General features: G+C 46.6%; 1 protein-coding gene across 4 annotated transcripts in view; it reads left to right on the top strand.

Moving 5' to 3' along the window:
- Positions 1-22,615, top strand: part of Nprl3 (NPR3 like, GATOR1 complex subunit) — a 39,883-nt gene that overhangs the window by 14,610 nt on the left and 2,658 nt on the right. For 2 of the 4 annotated variants that reach the window (XM_075941400.1, XM_075941399.1), the window contains 7 exons: positions 1,236-1,310; positions 5,277-5,430; positions 7,814-7,895; positions 13,740-13,877; positions 15,810-15,966; positions 20,736-20,842; positions 21,217-21,346. In XM_075941400.1, the coding sequence (XP_075797515.1) occupies positions 1,236-1,310; positions 5,277-5,430; positions 7,814-7,895; positions 13,740-13,877; positions 15,810-15,966; positions 20,736-20,842; positions 21,217-21,346 (843 nt within the window). The remainder of the gene's footprint in view (positions 1-1,235; positions 1,311-5,276; positions 5,431-7,813; positions 7,896-13,739; positions 13,878-15,809; positions 15,967-20,735; positions 20,843-21,216; positions 21,347-22,615) is intronic. The other 2 variants (XM_075941401.1, XM_075941403.1) reach the window with 2 other exon arrangements.

The following is a 22,615-nucleotide window of genomic DNA, read 5'->3' as shown; positions in this document are numbered from 1 at the left end:
TAGGGTATTTGTGTCCAGAAAAGGCAATAGAATGAGTTAACTAACAATTGTCTAATTCCTGCACCTTCTAAAAAATGGTGCAAACACTTCTGTTAAATGATATTTTAATAGCCAACGTATGTATTGTCATGCTGACCTTTTTATATTTGTTTTCTGATAAACGAGTATTTGGGTACTGAGGAGTGTTAGCAAGGTGGAATGTGCTGTTACCCAAAGGAGCCTGTCCACTAGAGCCAGTCAGCTCTAAATCCAGGCAGGATCCATAGCAGCATCACCTAGATTCAGAAGGTGTCAGTATGGTGTACTATCCAGGAATGTATAAAGGGCTGTGCTGTGACTTGTAAGCTTTATCAATGTGAGGAGCTTCTGAGGGCAACGAGAAGTATCTTGCCCCTTTGATAATACCTTCCCTCCTTACAATGGTATTTAATGACCGGGCTTGGGTTCCTGTCTATGGGTGAGGAGAGTTGATGATCACTTCCTGTAGAATTGCGGTGACCGGCAGGGATGGGTACGGTTCCTGGATGTTATAGGGAGAGTTCTAACTCCCTCTCTAGGCAGCACTTGTAATTGGGCTCGAAGAGCTCAGGGTGGTACCTTTGGATGCTTTGGTGTTTGTTGGTGTTTGTGACTGGAGCTGCCTGGATGCCAGAATGGGAAGAGAGAGCAACTTGTTTCTGTAGCAAGACTGGCTGCCCCCTTTCATCAGTGATGGCTGCTGAGCACTGTCCTATCTCTAAATGTCCTGAGTACTTGCCATGGCAACAGAGGCATGGTCTGGGTTCTCCATCCACTTACATCCCTTTCTGTCCTGTCTTTTTTGGGCATTGTCAGTTGATTCCTTCAGTCATGGAACTCTAGCCCCAGCCATTCTTCTCCTTCCTCACATGAAATTCGTCGGTTTGTATGGATGACTGAGCAAAAGCACCAGCACCTCAAAGACCCCGGGGAATGTTTTTCTCTCATTTTACCCTGCTCTGGAGCCTTTCTCCATGCCTGGAGTAGAAAGATCTAACAACTTCCTGTAGAAAGTTAAAGCTGTCTGCTGGCTGTGGTGTCTCATCCCTCCAATTCCAGTTAGAGAGCCTGAGGTAGAATCACTGTGAGTTCAAGACCAGCTTGAATCCATAGTAATTCTAGCGTCACCCTGCAGTTCATAGTGATAGCCTGTCACAAACAAATAGACAGACTGGATGCTGTGTCTTTGGATTTATTAGAATTATGCTCTTTTACAGGTCTCCAAAACAGACCCATCTCCAAAGCGGGAAGCACCCACCATGATTCTTTTTAATGTGGTGTTTGCACTCAGGGTGAGTGTTTACATGAGTGTTTAGATCAGGAAGGGGACCTGAGGGAGAAGAGCCAGTTTCCAGTGAGTTTTTCATTGGCCCAGAGCTCAGACCATGGGCATGGTACTTACCCTTTTGGTGTGCAGGTGGAGCATAGCTCATCGTGTTTCCTTCCTCTTCCTCCTTGAACATTTTTGTAAAATACATACTTATAACAAAATTTACTTTATAAACAGTAGTGATGAAACCCAGGGCCTCATGCATGTTGGACAAGCACTCTGTTATTAAGCTACATCTCTAGTCCTGAATGTTTCCCATTTTAAAGTGTGTGGCGGGGGTTGGAGAGAAGGCTCAGAAGTCAAGAGCACTGGCTGCTCTTCCAGAGGACCCGGGTTCAATTCCCAGCGCCTAGGTGGCAGCTCACAATTCTTTGTAACTACAGTTCCAGGAGATCAACACTCTCACACAGACAAAACACCATTGCACATAAAACAAAATTAAATAAATTTAACAAACAAAAAGTATGTGGTGGCACACACCAGCGCTTGGGAAGGTGATGCAGGAGAATTGCTACAGATTTGAGGCCAGCCTATGCCACAGAGTGCCATCTGTCTGAAAAAGACCGATGAGCACTCAGCTAGAGCAGGCGGTGCATTTCTATAGCCCAGCACCTGGGGAGCTGAAGCAGGACAAGTAGGAATTCAAGGTCACAGGGAGCTTGAGACCAGCGTGGGCTAATGAAGCCCTGTTTTAGTGCCCTATTACCCTAAAAAAATAAAAAAATAGACAATTTATGTCAGGCATAATTGCACATGTGTTCTACTGTATAGTAAGATCCTGACCTAAAACATCAAATCATAAATAAAACAAAGAATTTAATTATCCATAATACATTTATAATATAATCCACTATGTATCATTCATCTTATTTATCACTGCTATCTAGATTTATATTTTATCCCTCTTAACAGGAAACCCATGAGAAGTCCAATGGCAGTTTTTATGCCTCTGTATCTTTTTTTAAAAGATTTATTTATTTTTATTTTATTGGTGTTTTGCCTGTGTGTAAGTCTGTGTGAGGATATTGAATCCCTTGGAACTGGAGTTACAGACAGTTGTGAGCTGCTATGTGCTGGGAATTGAACCCAGGTCCTATGAAAGAGCAGCCGGTGCACTTAACCACTGAGCCATCTCTCCAGCCCCTTGCCTCTATATCTTAAAGCAAGTCTTGGGTCTCATGTCCATTCTTTTGTTTTAGATTTATTTTTATGTGTGCATGAGTAAATGGGTATCTGTCCAAGGCCAGAAGAGGAGTCAGATCCTTTGGAGCTGAGGTTACAAGCAGTTGTGAGCCCCTTGATGTGTGCTAGGAACAGAACTCAGGACCTCTGGAGGAGCATAAGTGCTCTTAACTACTGAGCCGTCTTTCTGTCCTGCCCCTCCCACATCCATTTTTATTTTGAGACAGGTGTAGACCAGGCTAGCCTTAAACTCAGAGATCTGCCTGCCTCTGCCTCCTGAGTCCTGGGATTAAAGGTGTGTACCACCACGCCTACCTTTTGTTTCTTTTTAGACATGGTCTTATACGTCTCAGGCTGGCCATAAGCTCTTATATATCTGAGGATGACCTAGAACTCCTGATTCTTCTACTAGGATCACAGGCATGTGCTTCATGTCTGTTGTATTTTTATTCATTATTCCTTTACTACAAGACTTATCTATAAAGTAAAAAAATTTTTTTTGTTTTTGTTTTGTTTTTTCGAGACAGGGTTTCACTGTAGAGCTTGTCCTGGAACTCACTCCATAAACCAGGCTGGCCTTGAATTCACAGAGATCCACCTGTCTCTGCCTCCCAAGGACTGGGATTAAAAGCTAAAGTAATGGTTCTTATTTTATGCCGTAATCCGCTTTTCAATTTGATAAGAATTCACCACAGTAAGTTGGTATTAACTAGTACCTGGTCTATTAAAAATTTCTGATTGAGAACATAGTTTTCCAGTTGGCCTGTATGAGCCATGATGCAGACTCCACTCAGTGTGAGTGGTGTATCTTTCTCTTCTAGTCTTGGCTGTCCCATTGTCCCATCACATTTTCCACATCCAGATTTGTCTCATTGAGTAGACTGTGAGACTTGCTTCCCGACTTTCTGCACCCTGCAGACTGGAAGTGACTATGGAGGTGTTTCATTTGGATACAAGCTTTTGGCAGGAAGCCCCATGGATGATGACATAGTCACTTCGTGCTGCTTCCTGTTCTGTACTGTGAAAGTTCACTTTGTTTGTTTGAGATGGTGTCATGTAGACTAGGCTGGTCTCAAACTTCATATGTAGACTTAAACTTGATCCTTCTACCTCTGCCTTCCAAGTGCTAGCATTATAGGGATAAGCTATCACACCTAGCTGCAAGTATGTACTTTATAAGCATTCGTATTAAAGTCTGGCATGTTCTGGGTGGCTGCTTTCTCAGCATGTCCCTGCATAGCTTGGAGCTGAAGGCAGCTTGCTCAGTGTTAGCCTGTGCAAACAAGACATACCAGATATCCCTTCAGTGCATGTCATTGAGCCTTTCATGGGTAGGGAGAAGAAAAATTTTACTTTGTGCCACTTTGCACAAAGGCGAAATATAAACAGTTGGTCCCCAGCAGCTGATGTAGGGATGCTTTTGTGCCTCAGCTAGTGGCTCCTCTTCAGTCCTTCCTCAAAGGAGTTTTCTGTGTCCAAGATTATTTTCTCCCTGCTTTTCTAGTGGAAATGTTTTCACTCAGACTCTCTTAAATGTGTGTTTTATTTTGAGGCAGTTGCATATATCCTGTAAATCATCCTGTTTAGGACATGGTCAGGGGATGCCGTAGGCCTGCAGAGTCAGGGTAGACAGCCTGATTGCAAGCATGCCCGTGTGCTAGTTCTCTTTGTGAAGATGGGACTTACTGACAGTATGGAAAATCTCCAACTCCAGGTGAACAAAGTGTGGTCTGGGTAAGATTTTTACTTAAAAGTAACAGGCACAGAGTCATCTGGAAAATACACAGGATGGGAAAACAGCATCAGAGGGCCTAATCAGTAGTGCCATTTGTCCCTCTTCCTTCTAACCCTGCACTCCAAAGTATTACTCAGCAATCCTGGTGGCCCCTAGAAGCGCTGAGTCATGCTTGGCTCAGTTATCTGCTCCTTCAAGCATCTCCATAGATCCCACAGTGGCCTGCTCCACCCTTGGTCTGGGTGTGTACACCTGCTGGTTGACTGTAGTCTCTGATAGGTTTCAGAGGGGTGAGGGACACTTCTAACCTGAGAACTTTTGCATGCCACTTTGACTTAGTCAGTGTGGATGCAAAATGGGGGGTGGGGAGGCAGGATGATTGGACCTGGAGCCTACTGGTATTCTGGTTAACTTAGGTCTTCTTTGCTAGGAAGAACTCACCCCTGACAGATATTCAGAAAATAGCATAATACTTCTGTATTACATGTTCTGTAACAATGCAGCCTGTTGTTAATAAATTCCTATATACTATAGGCCAGACATGTTCCTGAATGGCCAGTGCACAGCAGTGATTACAGAAACCTCCAAGATTTTGCTCAGGGCAGCCTCTGTTCTGAGTGCTGTATGTGTTTGACTAGCTTTCTCTGCTCCGTTGGGTGTCCTTCCTCAGATGACCTGTGACCCAGATCACATAACATGCCCTTAGCTGTCCCTTCTTTTCTATATAGTCCTAGCATAGTGGGAATGTGTTACCCTTAGAGGACTCCCATAGAGTCACTACAGTTGTTCCTGAGATATAAAAATAAGATGGGGTGTCAGCCAGCATTTGTGTAGGTAGGCTGTAGACATGCACAGGGATTCTGGACAGTAATTACTATGAGGAGGAACCTAGTGGAGGAAATGGAGAGGACCTTCTTTGTGGTCTGCACTTTTGCTATGCACGTGTATAAGCTCCTTTTAAATAATATGTCTCTGTATACATATTTTGAGCGTTTGGCCTCTCTCACACAGGCCAACGCTGACCCATCAGTGATAAACTGTCTACATAACTTGTCCCGGCGCATTGCCACTGTCCTGCAGCATGAGGAGCGCCGCTGCCAGTACCTCACTCGAGAGGCCAAGCTGATACTAGCACTTCAGGATGAGGTATCTGCTATGGCTGACGGTAAGTGCGGCTGCCTGGTGAGCATGGGTCTGCTCTGGCTGATGACTTCTTGGTGTCGTATCTCTAGAGGACCAATTGGTCACTATGCTTTGATTCGAGGCAGTTGCAGATAGTGCTACTAATTGGCTCTCTAGTTTCAGGGACACTATTGAAGAGAACTTCTATGTAGAAAAGGCGGGCTTGCTGCCTGATTGCAGGTTTGAGCACATGCCAGTTCTCTTTGTGGACTAAGAACAGAGAATCTTTCTACCTCTCCCATACCACAACAGAACAGTCAGAAGCTAACCAAAGCTTTGGCTTTTGGTGAACTGGACACTGGAGAGGAAGTTCTTACAACATCTGGTAAGCAGAAACTAGTCAGAGAAGTTACAGTGTCTTCACACTGAGCTGGTCATGACCAGGGGCACAGGAAGGCTCTTCCAGGCATTTGCATATGGATCTACTTCCCTAAATGGATGGGTCTGAATTGATATCTATAGGAAATACCCCCCACCCTGCTGTGAATCTCTGCCTGGCATTGGTTCTGCTAGACAAATTTGCCCTGGGTTGGGAAACTCAGGAAGTGGTTAAGATCGTCAGCTGGTAAAATGGGTGATTTCCATATTTTTGGCTGTTAAATTGAAGAAGAATATAACTATATCTCCTAATCAATTATAAGAAATAGTCTTTGCTGATAGACATGGTAATGTTTGTTGTGCCCAAAAGATCAAATACAGGAGAGAAACTGGTAACGACCTTGGCCTCCTTTCGATAAGGTTAGCAGCTACAGAAGAAAGAATGAAATCCACCTGCCTTTGCCTCCTGAGTGCTGGGATTAAAGGTGTGCACCACCACTGCCCAGCTAAAGTGGTGTATACCTTTAATACTAGCACTTGGGAGACAACGGCCAGTGGATCTCTGATTTCCAGGCCAGTCAGGGATAGAGAGACCCTGTCTGAAAAACAAAATCACTTGTATTGTGGGCCTGAAAGTAGTTATAGAGTGGTTGTTTAGTATATGTGAGGCTCTGGGTTCCAGCCCCAGGACCCAAAACAAAATGACAACAAACACACACACTTTAAGATTTATTGATTTATTCTATATAGTGTTTCTCCTGCATGTCTACCTGCAGGCCAGAAGAGGGTTCCAGATCTCATTACAGATGGTTGTGAGCCACCATGTGGTTGCTGGGAATTGAACTCAGGACCTCTGGAAGAACAGCCAGTGCTCTTAACCTCTGAGCCACCTCTCCAGCCCCCACTTATATTTTGTATTTTCGTTAATTATAATAGTTAACAATTCAGAAATTTTATTTCATCTTCTTCTTTGATGGTACTTACCTTTAATTTGGGGAGGCAGAAGCAGGTGGATCTCTGTGAATTTGAGGCCAGCCTGGACTACATAGTGAGTCCCAATCTAGCCAAGACTACATAGTGAGACCCTGTCTCAAAAGGAAAGAAACAGACAAACTTACAAACAACAACAAAATCTGTTAAAAAATTAAATGTTAAAAAAAACCACATTCACCAGGTGATGGTGACACACACATTTAATCCCAGCACTTGGGAGGCAGAGGTAGGCAGATCTCTGTGACTTTGAGGCCAGCCTGGTCTACTGAGTAAGTTTCAGGACAGCCAGGGCTACACAGAGAAACCCTGTCTCAAAACAGCAACAACAAAAGAAAGATCTTTTTTTTTTAAATTATTTATTTATTATGTATACAATATTCTTCCTGTGTGTATGCCTGCAAGCCAGAAGAGGGCATCAGACCTCATTACAGATGGTTGTGAGCCACCATGTGGTTGCTGGGAATTGAACTCAGGACCTTTGGAAGAGCAGGCAATGCTCTTAACCACTGAGCCATCTCTCCAGCCCCCCAAAAGAAAGATCTTAATTGTTCATATTTTTATTAGTGATTCATGAAGATTAATAAAAGATATTTCAGTCATAAAAACAAATCTCACTAGCATACAAGTGTGGGAAGAGGAGTGGGATATGGCATGGGAGTACCGGTCACTGCAGCAGAAGGTGGGGTCTGATGAGTTAAGAGACACTCCTTCCATGGCAGGCTCCTGTGGCTGCAAGGCTGTGTAGGCCAGTGACAAGTTTAAATGCAGATATTTCATATAGAAATAACTTCACAGATCACCTGAGTCTGTTTTTATTTTAGAGGGATCAGGGATACATTGATTTGTTATTATTATTGTTATTATTATTACTGCAAGGGGTTTCTTGATGTTAGTTTAACATTGCTTTAACATTACTTGTTAATGTTGAAATGTTGAATTTGTTCTAAAGATAGTTCCTGTTCTGGCCTGTGCATGTTTATTTGCTTTGTAAAAGCAGAAAACAAAAAAACAAAAAACAAAATCAGGTAAATCCTAACCTATTGTGATTCTTGTAGCAAATGAAGGTCCTCAGTCCCCGTTCCACCACATCCTGCCCAAGTGTAAGCTGGCTAGGGACCTCAAAGAAGCTTACGACAGGTAAGACAGGATTATGCTTGTCTAATCTCCTCTTCCTGGGTCTCCTTCCCCCAGCCTCCAGAGCTGAAACATCCCACAGAGCTGCCATAGACTGGGAGATGCTCTGGTGTGTGTGCTGGAGCTCTGCTGAGGTAGAACAAGGGAGGGCAGGGAAGGGACGGCTGTGTGGCCACTCTTCAGAAAAGTCACCTTGGTGTCCATTTTTCAAGCGTCAGCCCCTTTGTTGAGTAGTGTGTACTCAGCAGGGATACATCACTCCGGACCCCTTTTAAAACAGAAGATTGTGCAAAGTTATGCACAGAAGCCTGAAAGGTTTTTTTAAAACCATTAAACATTTTATTGAGCTTAACTTGCTACCAAGTTCTTTGCCATCTATATTGAGGTGAGTCTCACATGAGGTGAGTCTCTTCACACATGAGGAAATCAAGGTTCAGTGGATAGAACTGGTGTCATAATCTGGGCTCCGGGGAAGCTGGAGTTTGAGACACTGACTATATGGGGTCAACAAGTATTGGGGACACGATGGAAACCTCATGTTGATTTGATTATATTGGTGGCCGGATACTCTATTAAAATGTAAACAAAATACTTAATTGTGTGTGTGTGAGTGATAGAGTCTCACTAAGTAGTCTAAATTGGTTTGATACTTTAGAACCTTCTTCTGGGGTTACAGGAGTGTGACTCTAGCTTTTTCTCTTTCGTTTGTTGGACTGGGTTCTTTTCTGTAGCCCTGACTGGCCTGGAACTAACTCATTTATATAGACAAGGCTGGGCTACATAGCATCTAAAAAACAAAGTAAAAGGAAAACCAGGGACCTTAGGTTTCTAAAGAAAAAAGAGTGGACCGGGATTGTGGTGGAAAGTTGGAAGGAAATAAGACCTCACATAGTTTTGTCATCCACCAGGCACAGCTCAGGGCTTCATGCCTCCCAGCGCCACCTAGTGGACCAATTTGGAGGAGCACAGGAATTTGAGCTTTTGGAATTTCTCACCAGAAAGGCTACTCAAGATTCTTCTTCTAGCCAGATAACCTGTTTGTTAGTACACAAGGTCTCACTCTCCAGGTGAACTTCCACACCAGCCAATCCTGGGTCCTAGAAGCTGCCTTGGGGAGGCTGAGAGCAACACTTCCTGGCAGGATGTGGCAGGTGTAACCTCTGTTCCCACCCATCTGGTATTGGCACAGTTCTGTAATTGCCTAGTAGCCCTCTTGGCTTGATTTTCCCTCAGCCTCATCTCACTAGGTCTGTGGTTGGTCTCAAGGTCCTGTTCCCTCAGCAATGAAAAGTTGTGGCTACTGTACGTTGGCTGTCTCCTGAAAGCAGGTTCCTGCCAGATTCCTGAGAAAGATCTTCTCAGAGAAGACCTAAAGGACAGGAAGCTGTGGGCTTAATTGATGTAGAGCTTTGAGAGCATCTTTTCAACAGAATTGTTCTGGATTTACTATCCAAAGCCAGGGTCCCTATGTGTCTGTGAGTATAGATTGGAAGTAGGAACCTCTTAGGAGGTCACCCTGACTGTCCCACTACCTGTCTCCTTACGGAACTCACAAGCCCATGTGACCCCTGGGTTCCATCCCTCAATAGGGCAGGGGTATCCCTTCACTTTCTGTACATAACCCTTTGCCTAGCTCATCATCCACTGAGAGTTAAAAGAATATGTAATGGCAGGAGAAGTGATGATTTAAATCCCTTGGGGTGTGAAGAAGTGTTCTGTTGAGTAATTCTCTGAGTTAACGGACTGTGGTAGAGTCTGGGCGGCTTAGCTCTTGGGAATTCTGTCTTAGGCCTGGCCAGGCACTGCTCAAGAGCAAGCGCAAGCCTGTGGATGCCTCTGATATTCTGAGAGTCACAGTCTTTATTTCATGAGAGTGTACCTATATGTAAAGTTTCATTTGAAGTCTCAAGGACTTTTGAAGCCTACCCATGTCTCCTGGTTTGTGCAGCATCCTACCACATGTGCAGGAAGATTGACTGCTGCTGTGTGGGTCAGAGGACACAGCACACATGGCAGAGTCTCAAAGGAGGAAGAGGATGAGCTGAGCTGAGTCAAAAAGTGACCTTTGGTTCTTAGCCAAAGGTAGGAGTTGAGATGAGTTGAGTGAGGAGTGAGATAAGCTTGCACAGGGCCCATCTTGGGTGTGGACCACAGGGTCCTGGTGCTCTGCACAGTCATGGTGTGCAGATGCAGGGCTCCGGCAGAAGCATTATCTCTTGTTACAGAAAGGGCTGGGTTCTTCTGCTGTGAAGACTGGATAAGCTTGGGGATAGTGTTTGTCTGCAGAGTGTTTTCAGACTAAATAATTAAACACCTGCAAAAAGAAACACAAACTTAGCAGGAAACTTTTCTGGTGTAGACCCTGGTTTTGTCTTGAATTGCAGATTATAGAAGTAGGGACAGTCCTGTTTCTTCCCTTCTTAACGAACGCTAGTGTGTTCCCTGGTTTTCCCTCTTACTGTGAAGGATTCACCTGACTTTCTCCAGAGCTACAGGCTAAAGTTGGGCATTTCTGATGTTCCTTATCCTCCAGTGTACTCCAGAGGTTTGTCTAGACGTGCATCTGGTCCTCGGGGGACTCCTAATGGCAGCGCTCAGTGTCTCTGCCCCACAGCTCCAGCTCAGCGCAAAGTATTCAGAGGGAAAGTCACGGGCTGGGGATCCAAAGTCATCTGTCATGAGGATGGCAGAGACTCCTGAGCTGTGAAGGTATTATGAAGGCCTTAATGTGTCCCTGGTTTCCCTCATGCCTACAGCTAGCATTTAAGCCTGGCCTATACACAAGTCTCTGATGTGCCTTTTTCTGTAACTCTTTGGTTTATACAACTTGCTGAAGGTTGTCTTTCTTAGTGCTAGCCAGAGATTCTCCCAAGTGCAAGGCTGTAATTTGTTTCCTTTCTTGCTGTACTCCAGGAACCTGAAACAGTACTTAGAGTTGCACCTACCAGATGGTTGTTACAGCACCACTGAGGTCCTTGGTGGAGCAGAATCATTTGTATTTGAAATGATAGGAGTCTTGGCATTTAATTCTGATTCCACGTTGTTCCAACAGCTACCCTGTGCTATCCCCTAAATAAGAGAGTTCAAAAATAGGACCTATTATTTCTTCCCTTTATGACCATGAGTTAAGCTAATTGGAGGAGGCAGGCTAGTGTTTGCATGGGCGTGACTCCATGCAGCGTACTCTAACCTTCTCCCCTCTTACCCTTCTTTTTCCTTTTCCATCTGTGTATGGATGCCGAGATCTTATCACAATGCAGTGTTTCCTTAGGTGGTTTCTCAAGGTTGGTTGTGAGCTTTCCATGCACTCAGACATGCTTTGGTCAGGGCCCATTTCTAGAAGAGACCAAGAATATTGAGTTCCTCAGAGAGCCTGGGTCTTTGACTCATATCTTGACACTTATTAAGCCATCTAGTTTGTTTCTCCCTGAGGGAATGTGAACCACAGTTGCCCTCAGCCACAGCGTGGTACCCATCCTCCACCCTTCCTCAGAGGTGCTGAGGCTCTGGGAGAAGCACACATAGAAGTTTGGGAGCCATGGCCTGCTTTGCATTGAACAGTCGGTGCTGCAGGGATCCGGGGGAGTGAGGGCTCACAGATATGTTCTTCCATTTTCCTTTCCTCGTGCTTAGTCCCTGCTTGAAGGAGAAAAGACGTAGTTTGCTTTTGAAACTGTTGGCTAGAGTTCCTGGAGAAATTCAGGAACTTAAGACTCTTGGTTTATTGCTGGAGGCTTCAGGGAAGAGGCTATAATAGTCCTCCGCAGCTATATTATGATACATGCTGAGAATCTAGGCACTTTGGAGGTAGAGGCAGGAGGAATACATATTTGAGGACAGCTCGGGGTCACACAGCAAAATCCTCTCTCAAAACAAGGCATGGGCATGGCGACACACACATCTTTACCCTCAGCTCTTGGAAGGCAGGCAGGCAGAGTCTGTGAGTTTGAAGCCAGCCTGCATATTGAGACCTGGGACAGTCAGGACATACAGAGACCCTGTCTCAGGAAAAGAATTAGGAGTGGGGAGAAAAGTGTGTTTTCTCGGGTCTGAAGCAAGGACCTTGTTTCTCCCACAGTACCCAACATTTACACCTTTGACCTAGGCAGGAAGAACTCTTGCCACACCTCCTTGAGCTGCTGGCCTGCCCTAGGCTTGGCCATTCCCATACTGGGTGCTGAGAATAGCAGCAGGGTGGGTGGTGATGGGAAAGTATTTCTTGGCTGCTCTTCTGGGTAGGAGGCAGCAGAGAAAACAAGATGGGGGGAAGGTGCTATAGAAATTGGCAGTTTGAAAACCAAGTGATGTATCCTGTATGCTTGTTTGAGAACTGAAGTTACCATGAAGCTTTAGGTTGTATTTCCTACATTGGGTGAAGGAGGCTACCTGCCTGGTTTGCTCTGAGCTTGACTGGGTTGGGGCGGATGACCAGAAACAGCTTTCTCATGCAGAATAAATAAAGTCACAGGGACTTTGCCTAAGCAGTTGCTTTTCTTCCTTTATGTCATTCAGCTAACTGCAGAAATGTGCTATCATGCTTCTTGCCCACATAGCATATAGACCTGAACAGATTCTGTTTAATCAGCACGTGCTGTTGGAGCTTAACACAAGGACTGTGTGGCTGAGCCATGGGGCGGGTCTCCCCCTTTGCACAACCCGTTCCTCCTCTGTGTGTGGTTCTTCCACATGTCCATAGTGGAGCCTGTTCTCAGCAAGGGCTTTCTGGGCAGACAGTTCTCCTGAAGACCATTCCCCCTCCTCTACTCATGAGTGCTGTGCTTTGTATGTATAGGGTGTGGTTGGTCAGGACAGCATTAGGTAGCAGACAGGCCATGAGCACATGGGTGCAGGGTGAGGGCTTAGAGTGAAGGTGGGACCAGGGAGTGCCTCATGGAGAAAGTGGCTTCAGTTGAGACTGAAGTCATGAGAGAGCCGCGAGTGCCAGGGTCCTGAGAGTGGCTAGACTTGAGTGATGGGGCAGGAAATGAGAGCAGGAAGTGTGTACAGGACACAGGTCCTCTATGTTGGAAGACCTTGGATGGTACTACCCAGGTAGAACCTGTGAGGAAAGTGGACTGGGTGCTGGTTGTCCGGGCAGCTCTGGTCTGGTGTTACTGGAGAGGTCTGGATTTTGAATGTCTTTGCACGTAGAGTACATAGGATTTATTGATGGTTTGAGCTAGGGACATGTCCCATGCTGAGCTAGGGACAGTGCTGCCATGTTTGACCTGCACATGTCAGTAAAGGTTTGCGGTGGTACATGCTGGGGCTGCATGGTCCCTTGTTTCTCTTCTAACCTGCGTCACTCCCACCACCAGCAAGGGTCATGGAGGCAGGTGCTTTGTGCTTCTTACCATTAGTGTTCTGTGGAACTTGGCAGCTTCCCTCCTCTACCATCTCTTCTCCTTGGAGATAGGTCCTTTCTTGTCCAACTGCCCACCTGTGCCTGGGTCATCTCAGAGAGGATGGGCTGTGGATGCCAGGTGTCTGTCTGCTATAGGCCCAGGCAGGCAGCCAATGGCTCTGCTACATTGAATTCCCAGGAGAGACAGAAGCACTTTCCTTTAGTCCTGACAGGCTGATTGGATTATATTCCAGGGAGGGAAGAAGGGAGAGGGAGGGAGGAAGAAACGGGGGCTCGTGTGTGTGTGTGTGTGTGTGTGTGTGTGTATTCTTAACATGTACTTAGGCTTGCTGAGATCTGAAAAGATCCTCTCTTACCCCTGAGCTCTCCCTTATGTCTTCCTATAGCCAGCAGGGCAGCGTGTAAGGCCCGCATCTGTGAATAGGGTGCTGTTCTAGGGAATGGGCAGGTGGCTGCTGTACTAACGGTGCCACTCTTGACAGCCTCTGCACATCTGGTGTGGTGCGGCTTCACATTAACAGCTGGCTGGAAGTGAGCTTCTGTCTGCCCCACAAGATCCACTATGCAGCTTCAAGTCTGATCCCTCCTGAGGCTATTGAGCGGAGCCTGAAAGCCATCCGGTGAGAGCCAACCCCATCATGCCTTTCCTGGCAGCTGCTGCCTGGGACTTTACTTGTTACTTTGTTCCAGAAATTCCCTTCTTCCTGCCACAGAAGTTGGTAGGTAGGACTTTGCTGTTAGTAAAACCACATGATTTTATATCCAGTTCTGCCCAGAAATGACCCATCCCAGTTTTTTTTCTGGGCCCTCCCAGCATAGTCTGGGTGAGTAGAACTGGCCAAGGGCCTCGCCCAGGCCTGCAGGGCAGCATGGGTCTAAACTAGGACTCTAGCAGATTGTCTTCATGGTACTCTACACTCAGTAATGGTCAGCATTTCAGTCCGAAATCATGGGAACCCAGGTAGCTTCTTAGATTAATTGATTTCCTGCAAGGACAATCTGGAACATGAGCACTACAAAGAAGAAAAAGATGGAGAAAAATCTGGGTGCATTCCTCAGCACTGGAAATGGCAGAAGCAGAGCATGCAATGCCCAGTCCTCCCACCCTCCCACATCTGTGCTGGAGTCAAATGGCCTTCTTTCTCACTGTGCATATTTGTGTAGTTCTATTCATAGTTGGTGGATGCTTTGTTTTTCCTATTTTAGAAAGATCCCCCCTTTCTTTTTTTTTGTGGTACTAATGATTGAACTTTTCACAAGCTAGGCAAGCACTTTACCACTACATGCATGCATGCACGTGCGCGCGCACACACACACACACACACACACACACACATATTTCTTCCCTCATGAGACAGGGTCTCTCTGTCTTCCTGGCTGTACTGAATCTTACTATGTAGACCAGGCTGGCCTTGAATTCACAGAGATTCACCTGCTTCTGCCTCCCAGGTATTGGAATTCTTTTTTTTGGCTTTTCGAGACAGGGTTTCTCTGTGTAACAGCCCTGGCTGTCCTGGAACTCGCTTTGTAGGCTGGACTCAAACTCACAGAGGTCCTCCTGCCTCTACCTCTCTACCTCCTGAGTGCTGGGATTAAAGGTGTGCACCACCAACTGGCTTTTTTTTTTTTTTGAGACAGGGTTTCTCTGTAGCATTGGAGCCTGTCCTAGAACTAGCTCTTGTAGACCAGGTTGGCCTCTAACTCACAGAGATCCGCCTGCCTCTGCCTCCTGAGTGCTAGGATTAAAAAAAAAGGTGTGCCACCACCATCGGGCAGCTTTTTTTTTTTAAATTTATTTTATATGCATTGATGTGAAGGTGTCAGAGCCCTGGAACTGGAGTTACAGACAGTTGTGAGCTGCCATGTGGGTACTGGGTATTGAACCCAGGTCCTTTGGAAGAGCAGCCAGTGCTCTTAACTGCTGAGCCATCTCTCCAGCCCCCCCCCTTTTTTTACTTTATAATATTGTTTTTTTTTAAATATTTATTTATTATGTATACAGTGTTCTGTCTGTATGTATGCTTGCTGGCCAGAAGAGGGCACCAGATCTCATTACAGATGGCCGTGAGCCACCATGTGGTTGCTGGGAACTGAACTCAGGACCTCTGGAAGAACAGTCAGTGCTCTTAACCTCTGAGACATCTCTCCAGCCCCAATATTGTTTATTTATATGTGTATGTGCATGAGTGTGTACACAAGTATAAGGTGGCAGAGACAGGCAGATCTCCTCAAAGGCTTGGTGGCTGACCATTCTAGCCAAATTGGCAAGCTTCAGTTTCAATGAGAGGTCCTATCTCAAAAGATAAGGTAGAGAGCTGGGCATAGTAGTTTTGTTCTGATCCCCACCCCTACCCCAGGACAGCAGTAATCCTTGCAGATTTTGTCAAAGCTCCTGGACACATCACTGTTTTCTCTGATTTCTCCCTTAGCCTCTCCTGCCCACAGTTCAGTGCCTATGAACTCTGACCATGCCTTGGTGTTCCAGGCACTTACCTGGTGGTCCAGGGCCTATGGCCCTTCATGTTCCGCTGACATGTACTTCTGTCCTTCAGCCCGTACCATGCCTTGCTGCTACTCAGTGATGAGAAGTCTCTGCTGGGTGAGCTTCCCATTGACTGCTCTCCGGCTCTGGTGCGGGTCATCAAGACCACATCTGCTGTGAAGAACCTGCAGCAGCTAGCCCAGGACGCTGATCTGGCCTTGCTGCAGGTATGCCGGGGACCTGGAGAAGTGGGAAGAGGCCTATGGGTACATTTAGGGAAGCAGCCTGCTTGCCATGCTGAATCTCCAGGGACCCTTGTCTAGCACACAAATAGATACTACATACATGACCTGCCACAGATCAGGGTAGTCTGGGTGGGAGGCCTGGGGTTCTGACTTCTGAGTCACACCTGGCTAGAGCTGTCTTTGTGAGCATTGGCATGACTCCCTTCTTTGTTGAGCAGACGTGAGACAAGCTATGAGAGAAGGAGAGAGATGGTCCCAGCAAAGGCCTGGAGGACAGCTTGGGGAGGGGCAGCACATAGCTCAGGACAGTCGCAGTGACACATGCGCATGTGTGTGGGAAGTGAGAGCTTGGACCTGAGCTGCTAACTTGTCCTACTGTGTGTGCTTCTTTCCTTTGCACATTTCCCCACCTTTTATTTATTTATTTTTAAATAAAGTATGTCTTTAACAAAGAGACATGCAGAGATTCAGCCTTATTCTAGAGATCATTTAAGTCCAGTCAGATGTTCAGAGAAAGCCTTCCCTATAGGACTGAGAATTTGTTTAATTCACTCTCTGATGCCTGCGGGACTAGTCTCTAAGCCCATTACTGGTCCACATGTATCCCTTTTGTTCCACTGCCCCCACCCCCTTTTATGTTTCTCATTCAGTCCCAGACTCATCAAAATACCCTCATTCTCAAAGAGGCTGTGGGCAGAGCTGTAGAGACAAGAGAGAAACAACTGATGAGGTTGTCCTCAGAAATGTGCTCCACCTGCAGGGTAGCACTGTGTCCCAGATCACGTGCTGGATCCCACTCTGGGCTCAGAGGGGGGCCCCTCAGTCTTGTCTGTGTTTCTGGCTGAAGTGTGATGGAGGAAAAGCATAGAAGAAGCCAGGGGCTTGGAGTGCTTACCAGGTTACCTATGCCAGGGCTGTAAGTGCCATCCAGGTGATCTAAGGCAGGACCAAGTGAATGGATGCCAATATTCAGATCTGGTAGTGGTGTGCACCCTGTGGCCACCAGGGGGTAGCAAATGCTCACCCGGGGTCCTCTGTTTTCTCAAAGGCTAGACTTCTCAGTGGAATGAAGTGGCCACAGGTCTGAGGCAGGCCCTCTTGGACCCCTCTAGCTAGGCCTCCTAGCTCTGTGTGAGAAGTGAGTTGGCACTGCAGGTAGTTTTTGCTTTATGGGCCTATTGGGTTACTTTTTTTCAAAATCCTTTCTATTCTCAGAATAAGTTCATCCCTTCTCTCTATCTCTGGCTCTCCCTGGGCTCTGTGAGAGCACTTAGCATATCCTGCCTTTGTATTTCACCTTGGCCTCCTAAGCTGGACAAGACCTGGCAAGGACCACATTCTGCTTCCCTCTGTAGCATCTAAGACTCAGAACTTTGAATATATTTATTGCTCTGAACCTCCACAGAGAGGGGTTGTGCTACTGTTGTAAAGAGTTCAGGCTACATGGGTGATGGTGTATTTTCACTTCCTAGTCCCAGTTTGGATAGAGTCTGTGCTAGGACTGGGCCTGACCCTCACCGTCACAGTCCTCTTTGATAAACCTTTGATGTCTCCTCCATTTCCTTGCCTGGGCCTTGTCTGGGATCAGGGAGGAGGGTGTTGTTTCCTTCCGTACCAACTCCCTGCTGAACCTGATATAAATAGTTCACTGCTGCTGTGCTTGTGCGAACCCCTATGAGTTCTAGCCCTGGTGGTTCTCCTCACGTGCTCTGGGCTGCTCTTTCCTGTAGGTGTCCCTGTGAGTACAGTAGCCCCAGGGTGGTGCTGGACTTTTGGGGGAACATCTGCCTCGGGTGTGAATGTCACACATACTATAAGATCACTCTGATGGGCCTTGTGGTACATGTGTATAATTCTGGGGTGGGAGGATCTGAGTTCAAGGCTAGCCTGGGCTACAAAGGGAGACCCTGTCTCCAAAAAGCAAGACAAAACAATTAGAAAATCACTCATACCATATCAATCCAGAGAATGGAAACACTTTGGGAGTTTTTTTTTTTGAATTTATTTATTTATTAAAGATTTCTGCCTCCTCCCCGCCACTGCCTCCCATTACTTTGGGAGTTTTGTCTTGATAAAATTACTAATAAGTAGGACTGGAGAGGTGGTTCATTGTGTTGTTCTTGCAGAGCACCTGAGCTGCATTCCTAGCGCCCAGATCAGGCAGCTTGACCAGAACTCTAGTTCCAGGGGATCTGATGCCTTTGGTCTCTGAGGACACCTGAATATACACACATATACATGTAATTAATACAAATGAAAAATTATTAACAGTCATGAAAGTTCAAATATAACATAAATTACAGATCAGAAAGTCCCCACAATCCTCTATTCCAGAGATAAACACTGAAGATCCTGTCAGTATTAAAGTTGTTTGTTTGTTTGTTTGTTTTAATCAGCATCTTCCTATATAGCTCGGACTGGCCTAGAATTTAAGAGATTTGCCTGCCTCTGTCTCCTGAGTGCTGAATTAAAAGCCCTTCCAGACTTGTAGTTTTGAGATGAGATAGGATGTCTTCTCTGTAGCCTTAGGTGGACTTTTTTGTTTTGTTTTGTTTTTTGGTTTTGAGGGTTTTTGATTGGTTTGTTTGTTTTAGAGACAGTTTCTCTGCATAGCCCTGGCTGTCCTGGAATTTGCTCATTAGAACCAGGCTGGCCTTGAACCCAGAGATTCGCCTGTCTCCCGAGTGCTGGGGTGAAAGGTGTGCACCACACTGCTTGGCCTGCCTACTGTATTTGCAAGCTGGTAATTTCCTGCCCAGCCTCTTTGGTATGTCACCACACTCAGTTCTTCTCTTCAGGGTTTTTTGTTTATTTGTTTGTTTGTTTTTTGAGACGGGGTTTCTCTGTGTAGCAGTCCTATTTCTCCTGGAACTCTCTTTGTAGACCAGGCTGGCCTTGAACTCACTGAGATCTACCTGCCTTGGCTTCCCAAATGCTGGGATTAAAGGTGTACACCACCACTGCCTAGCCCTCTTCAGGTTTTTAATGTATACCCACGTGGTTTTTGGCAGTACTGGAGACTGAATTTAGGGCCTCATGACTGATTAGGCAAGCACTCTACTACTGAGCCTCAGATATCCTGCATATTAGATATTTTTAACAGTAGCAGAATTACAGTTACGAAGTAGCAGTGAAATCATTTTATGGTTGGGGTCACCACAACGTGAGGAACTGTATTAAAGGGTCGCAGCATTAGGAAGGTTGGGACCCTCTCATTGGCTTAGAGGTTTAAGAGTACTTTGTGTTCTCCTAGAGGACCTGAATTTGGTTCTTAGCACCCAAGTTGGTCAGCTCACAGTCTCCTGTAACTCCAACTCCAGGGAATCTTACAGCCTCTTCTGGCTTCTATAGGTACATGAACACACACACAAAATAAAAAATATTTTTAAGAAGGGACTTGAAGGAAAGTTGACTACAAAAGAGAAGGAGGCTACAAGCCAAGAAATGACAGCAGCTGGAATAGACAAAGACAAATTGTTTGTTTGAACCCCACCAAGGGGGCACAGATTTACTGGCACCTTGGTTCCAGCCCTGTCATGCTGATTTTGGACTTTTAGTCCCCAAAATGGTGTTCTGGCTGCCTAATGAAAAATATTTTAGGGGCGGAGGGAGGATGGGAAGGGCAGAAATAGAGAAAGTGGGCCTGGCTTTGCCTGAGAGCTCATGTCAGTGGCACTTGGAGAAATAGTGTGGAAACAACCATCTCACTGTTTCCTCCATGTTTGAGCTGGTTGCTGGCAGATACCTGCCCTCAACAATATAACAGGCACTGTGTTCAGGCAGGAGAACTCACCACCCTGGGCCCATCTGCTGAAAGGATGGAGTGGGGTATTGGTGATCTAGGTAGAATGTCATTGCTTGGATTTCACACATGTTTTCATGAAGGGCTAAGGTGCTGTGTTTGCAGGTCTGGCGGCCTCATGAAGTTAGCATGTATTGGAGGCCACCCCTAGAAAGGATTTCTGGTGTCTGTATTTCCTGGTATATGAGAGCCTAGCAGGGCAGGATGGTCTCTGGGGAAAGCAAGGTGCACAGGGATGAGTTGGAACTTTGAGTACACTGGAGTGGATACAATAAGAGACTCCATAATCATTACTTTGGAGAATGGTGCTGGAGTTCTAGTTGACATGGGAACGCTATGCTTCTGGGATCATCCAACCCGGGTGGGCTGATCAGGTTCCCCAGCACTTCAGTGTCCCTGTGTTCGTGTGCCAACTGCCTAGCAAAACAGTGGTACCAGGCAGCACAGGGAGCTGTGAATACAGAACCAATGCTATAGCCAGTCTTTCTCTGTCCCACCTGCCAGTTTCCAAATAACCACACAGAGTCTTCTTATTAATTATGGAAGCTCGGCCTATAGCTTAGGCTTGTCCTACCAGCTCTTGTAACTTAAATGAACCCATTTCTATTCATCTGTGTGTTGCCATGTAACTCGTGGCATTTACCTTTTGTCCTACATGTCTTACTCCCTCTCCATCTGGCTGGTGACTCTCTTATTCTTCCCAGCATCCTCTTTGCCCCCAAAATCCTGCCTTGCTATCGGCCATTCCCTTTTTTATTAAAGCAGTCAGAATGACAGTTGTTCACAGTGTACAAAACAGTGCACAACACAGTGCTGGTGGTACTCACTGGCCCCAAGGCTGGGGTGGTACAGTGCTACTTTAGGTTGGAGGAGTTCCAGAGTGCATCCTTTCTAGGCAGGAAGACCATGGCCTCCAAGTTCAGTCCTGCCATCTCCCCTTGGTTTGCAGGTCTTCCAGCTTGCAGCTCACCTGGTATACTGGGGCAAGGCGGTCATCATCTACCCATTGTGTGAGAACAACGTCTATGTCCTGTCTCCCAATGCCAGTGTTTGCCTGTGAGTACCTTTGGCTGCCAACATCTAGAGTCTAGAGCTAGGAAGAGTCTAGCAGGCCCTTCTAGTGGCACCCCCAGTGACCAGAGGCCTTGAAGCCCTGAGGCCAGCTCTAACTGTATCCTGATGCTGCCAATGGCGTGCTTAGGTGTAGATAGATCCCAGTCAGGTTTGGTGCTGCCCATGTTAAGGCTGTCTCTTCCTGGCTGAGATCAGAGGGGTTCTATGGTTCCTGACACATCTTAAGGGACGATGCCTGCAACTCTGTCCATCCGAAGGCCTGCCAGGTCACCATACTTCATTCTGTTGTCATTATGCCCACCCAGACAGTTGCTGTGAGCATGAGACTGCACTGTGACCACGGTTGTTTGCCCTAGGTACTCCCCGCTGGCTGAGCAGTTCTCCCGCCAGTTCCCGTCCCATGACCTGCCATCCATCCTGGCTAAGTTTTCCTTGCCTGTTTCTTTGTCGGAGTTCAGGAGCCCTCTGGCTCCCCCTGCACAGGAGGTGAGTCACTACAGCCCCCCTTGACTCAAAGGCCCTTAGCATTGTTGACCTTGGGCTTGGTTTGGGGGACTTGCTGGTGAATACTGCAGGCTTCCTGTGGTCCATGGAGCCACCATGGGTATCCTCAAGTCCATGACTGGCTTAAGTTTGCCGGAAGAGCATTGGCTTTTCCTTGTGCTACCCCTGGACAAGGGGCTTCTCACAGATGGAGGCTGCAGACGGCTTTGTTTTTCATTAAGCCTAGGCCCTGCTTTCCCTTCCTCTGGGGGCTTAGAAACCATGGGATCTTGGTGTGGAATCCTAGGGTCTCTGGGCCTATGGTCCTTTTCCTAAGACCTACAGTACATCAGGCTAGGACTGTGTCTTGCCTGGAGGGCCTGGGTCAGGGCAGGGGCTGGTAGCTGGAGGCTGGCTGTAGTGGGTGCTTCTGAAGGTGCAGTGTGCTGCAGATCAGTCACTTTTCACAGCCCCATGCTCAAGAGATGGGGAGTGGTGACTTGGAGCAGAGGCTTTGCCCCTCCCCTCTATTAAGTGCTTTGAGCTCTAGGAGGGGACCCAGGGGAGAGGACAGGTGTCTGAAACAAGCTGGGTGATCTCCGTGCTTTATCTTCAGTAGATGCCAGATACACTGGCAGAATCGGTCCTTAAAGTCAAATACTTCCCCTTCTCAGATTGTGAATGGGAATAAGATCCTGGGTTTTCAGCTCATTTACATGCTGAGTGTGCCAGAGTTTAAAGCTGCCTTTCACAGAGCCCTTGGTTTCCAGGAACTGAGCCAGGAGGATGAAAGATACACTTTACATCTGTACCCTCCCTTCTCTCCCCCAGGCAGTTCTTGGGGGAGGGTCTGGCAGTGCTCCCATCCCAGCAGAAACTTCCCAGTTGTCTGGATAACGGCTGATCTTCCATGCTGAGCAGCTGCTTCAGGCCTTTTTGGGGGCTGGGATGGAGCTGCTTGGTTTGCCATATCCCAGGGAATACTGTCTAATGCTTGCAAAGCTTTTGTGTTTTAGTTTTTACGTTTTGTGTTTCAATAGCTTGAATTCCAATAAAATTTTATTTGGTTTTGACCATGGTAACCCAGCCCCGTCCCATGAGTGACCTCCTGAGCAGCAGCTCTTCTGGGCCTTCCAAAGATGAGTGCACTGGTACAGTCTGCACACACCTTGCAGCTTGGTGTCTGCCTGAGGATGCTTTTCCGTGGTGCTGGGTACTGCCTGGCCAGTGCTCACAAGGCCTGAATGTGCCTTATCAAGGAAGAGCCAGCCA

The sequence above is a fragment of the Microtus pennsylvanicus genome, chromosome 11 (assembly GCF_037038515.1).
Source record: "Microtus pennsylvanicus isolate mMicPen1 chromosome 11, mMicPen1.hap1, whole genome shotgun sequence".
Lineage (NCBI taxonomy): Eukaryota > Metazoa > Chordata > Mammalia > Rodentia > Cricetidae > Microtus > Microtus pennsylvanicus.
The sequence above is the reverse complement of the archived record's forward strand: the minus strand, read 5'-3'. Positions and strand labels throughout refer to the sequence as shown.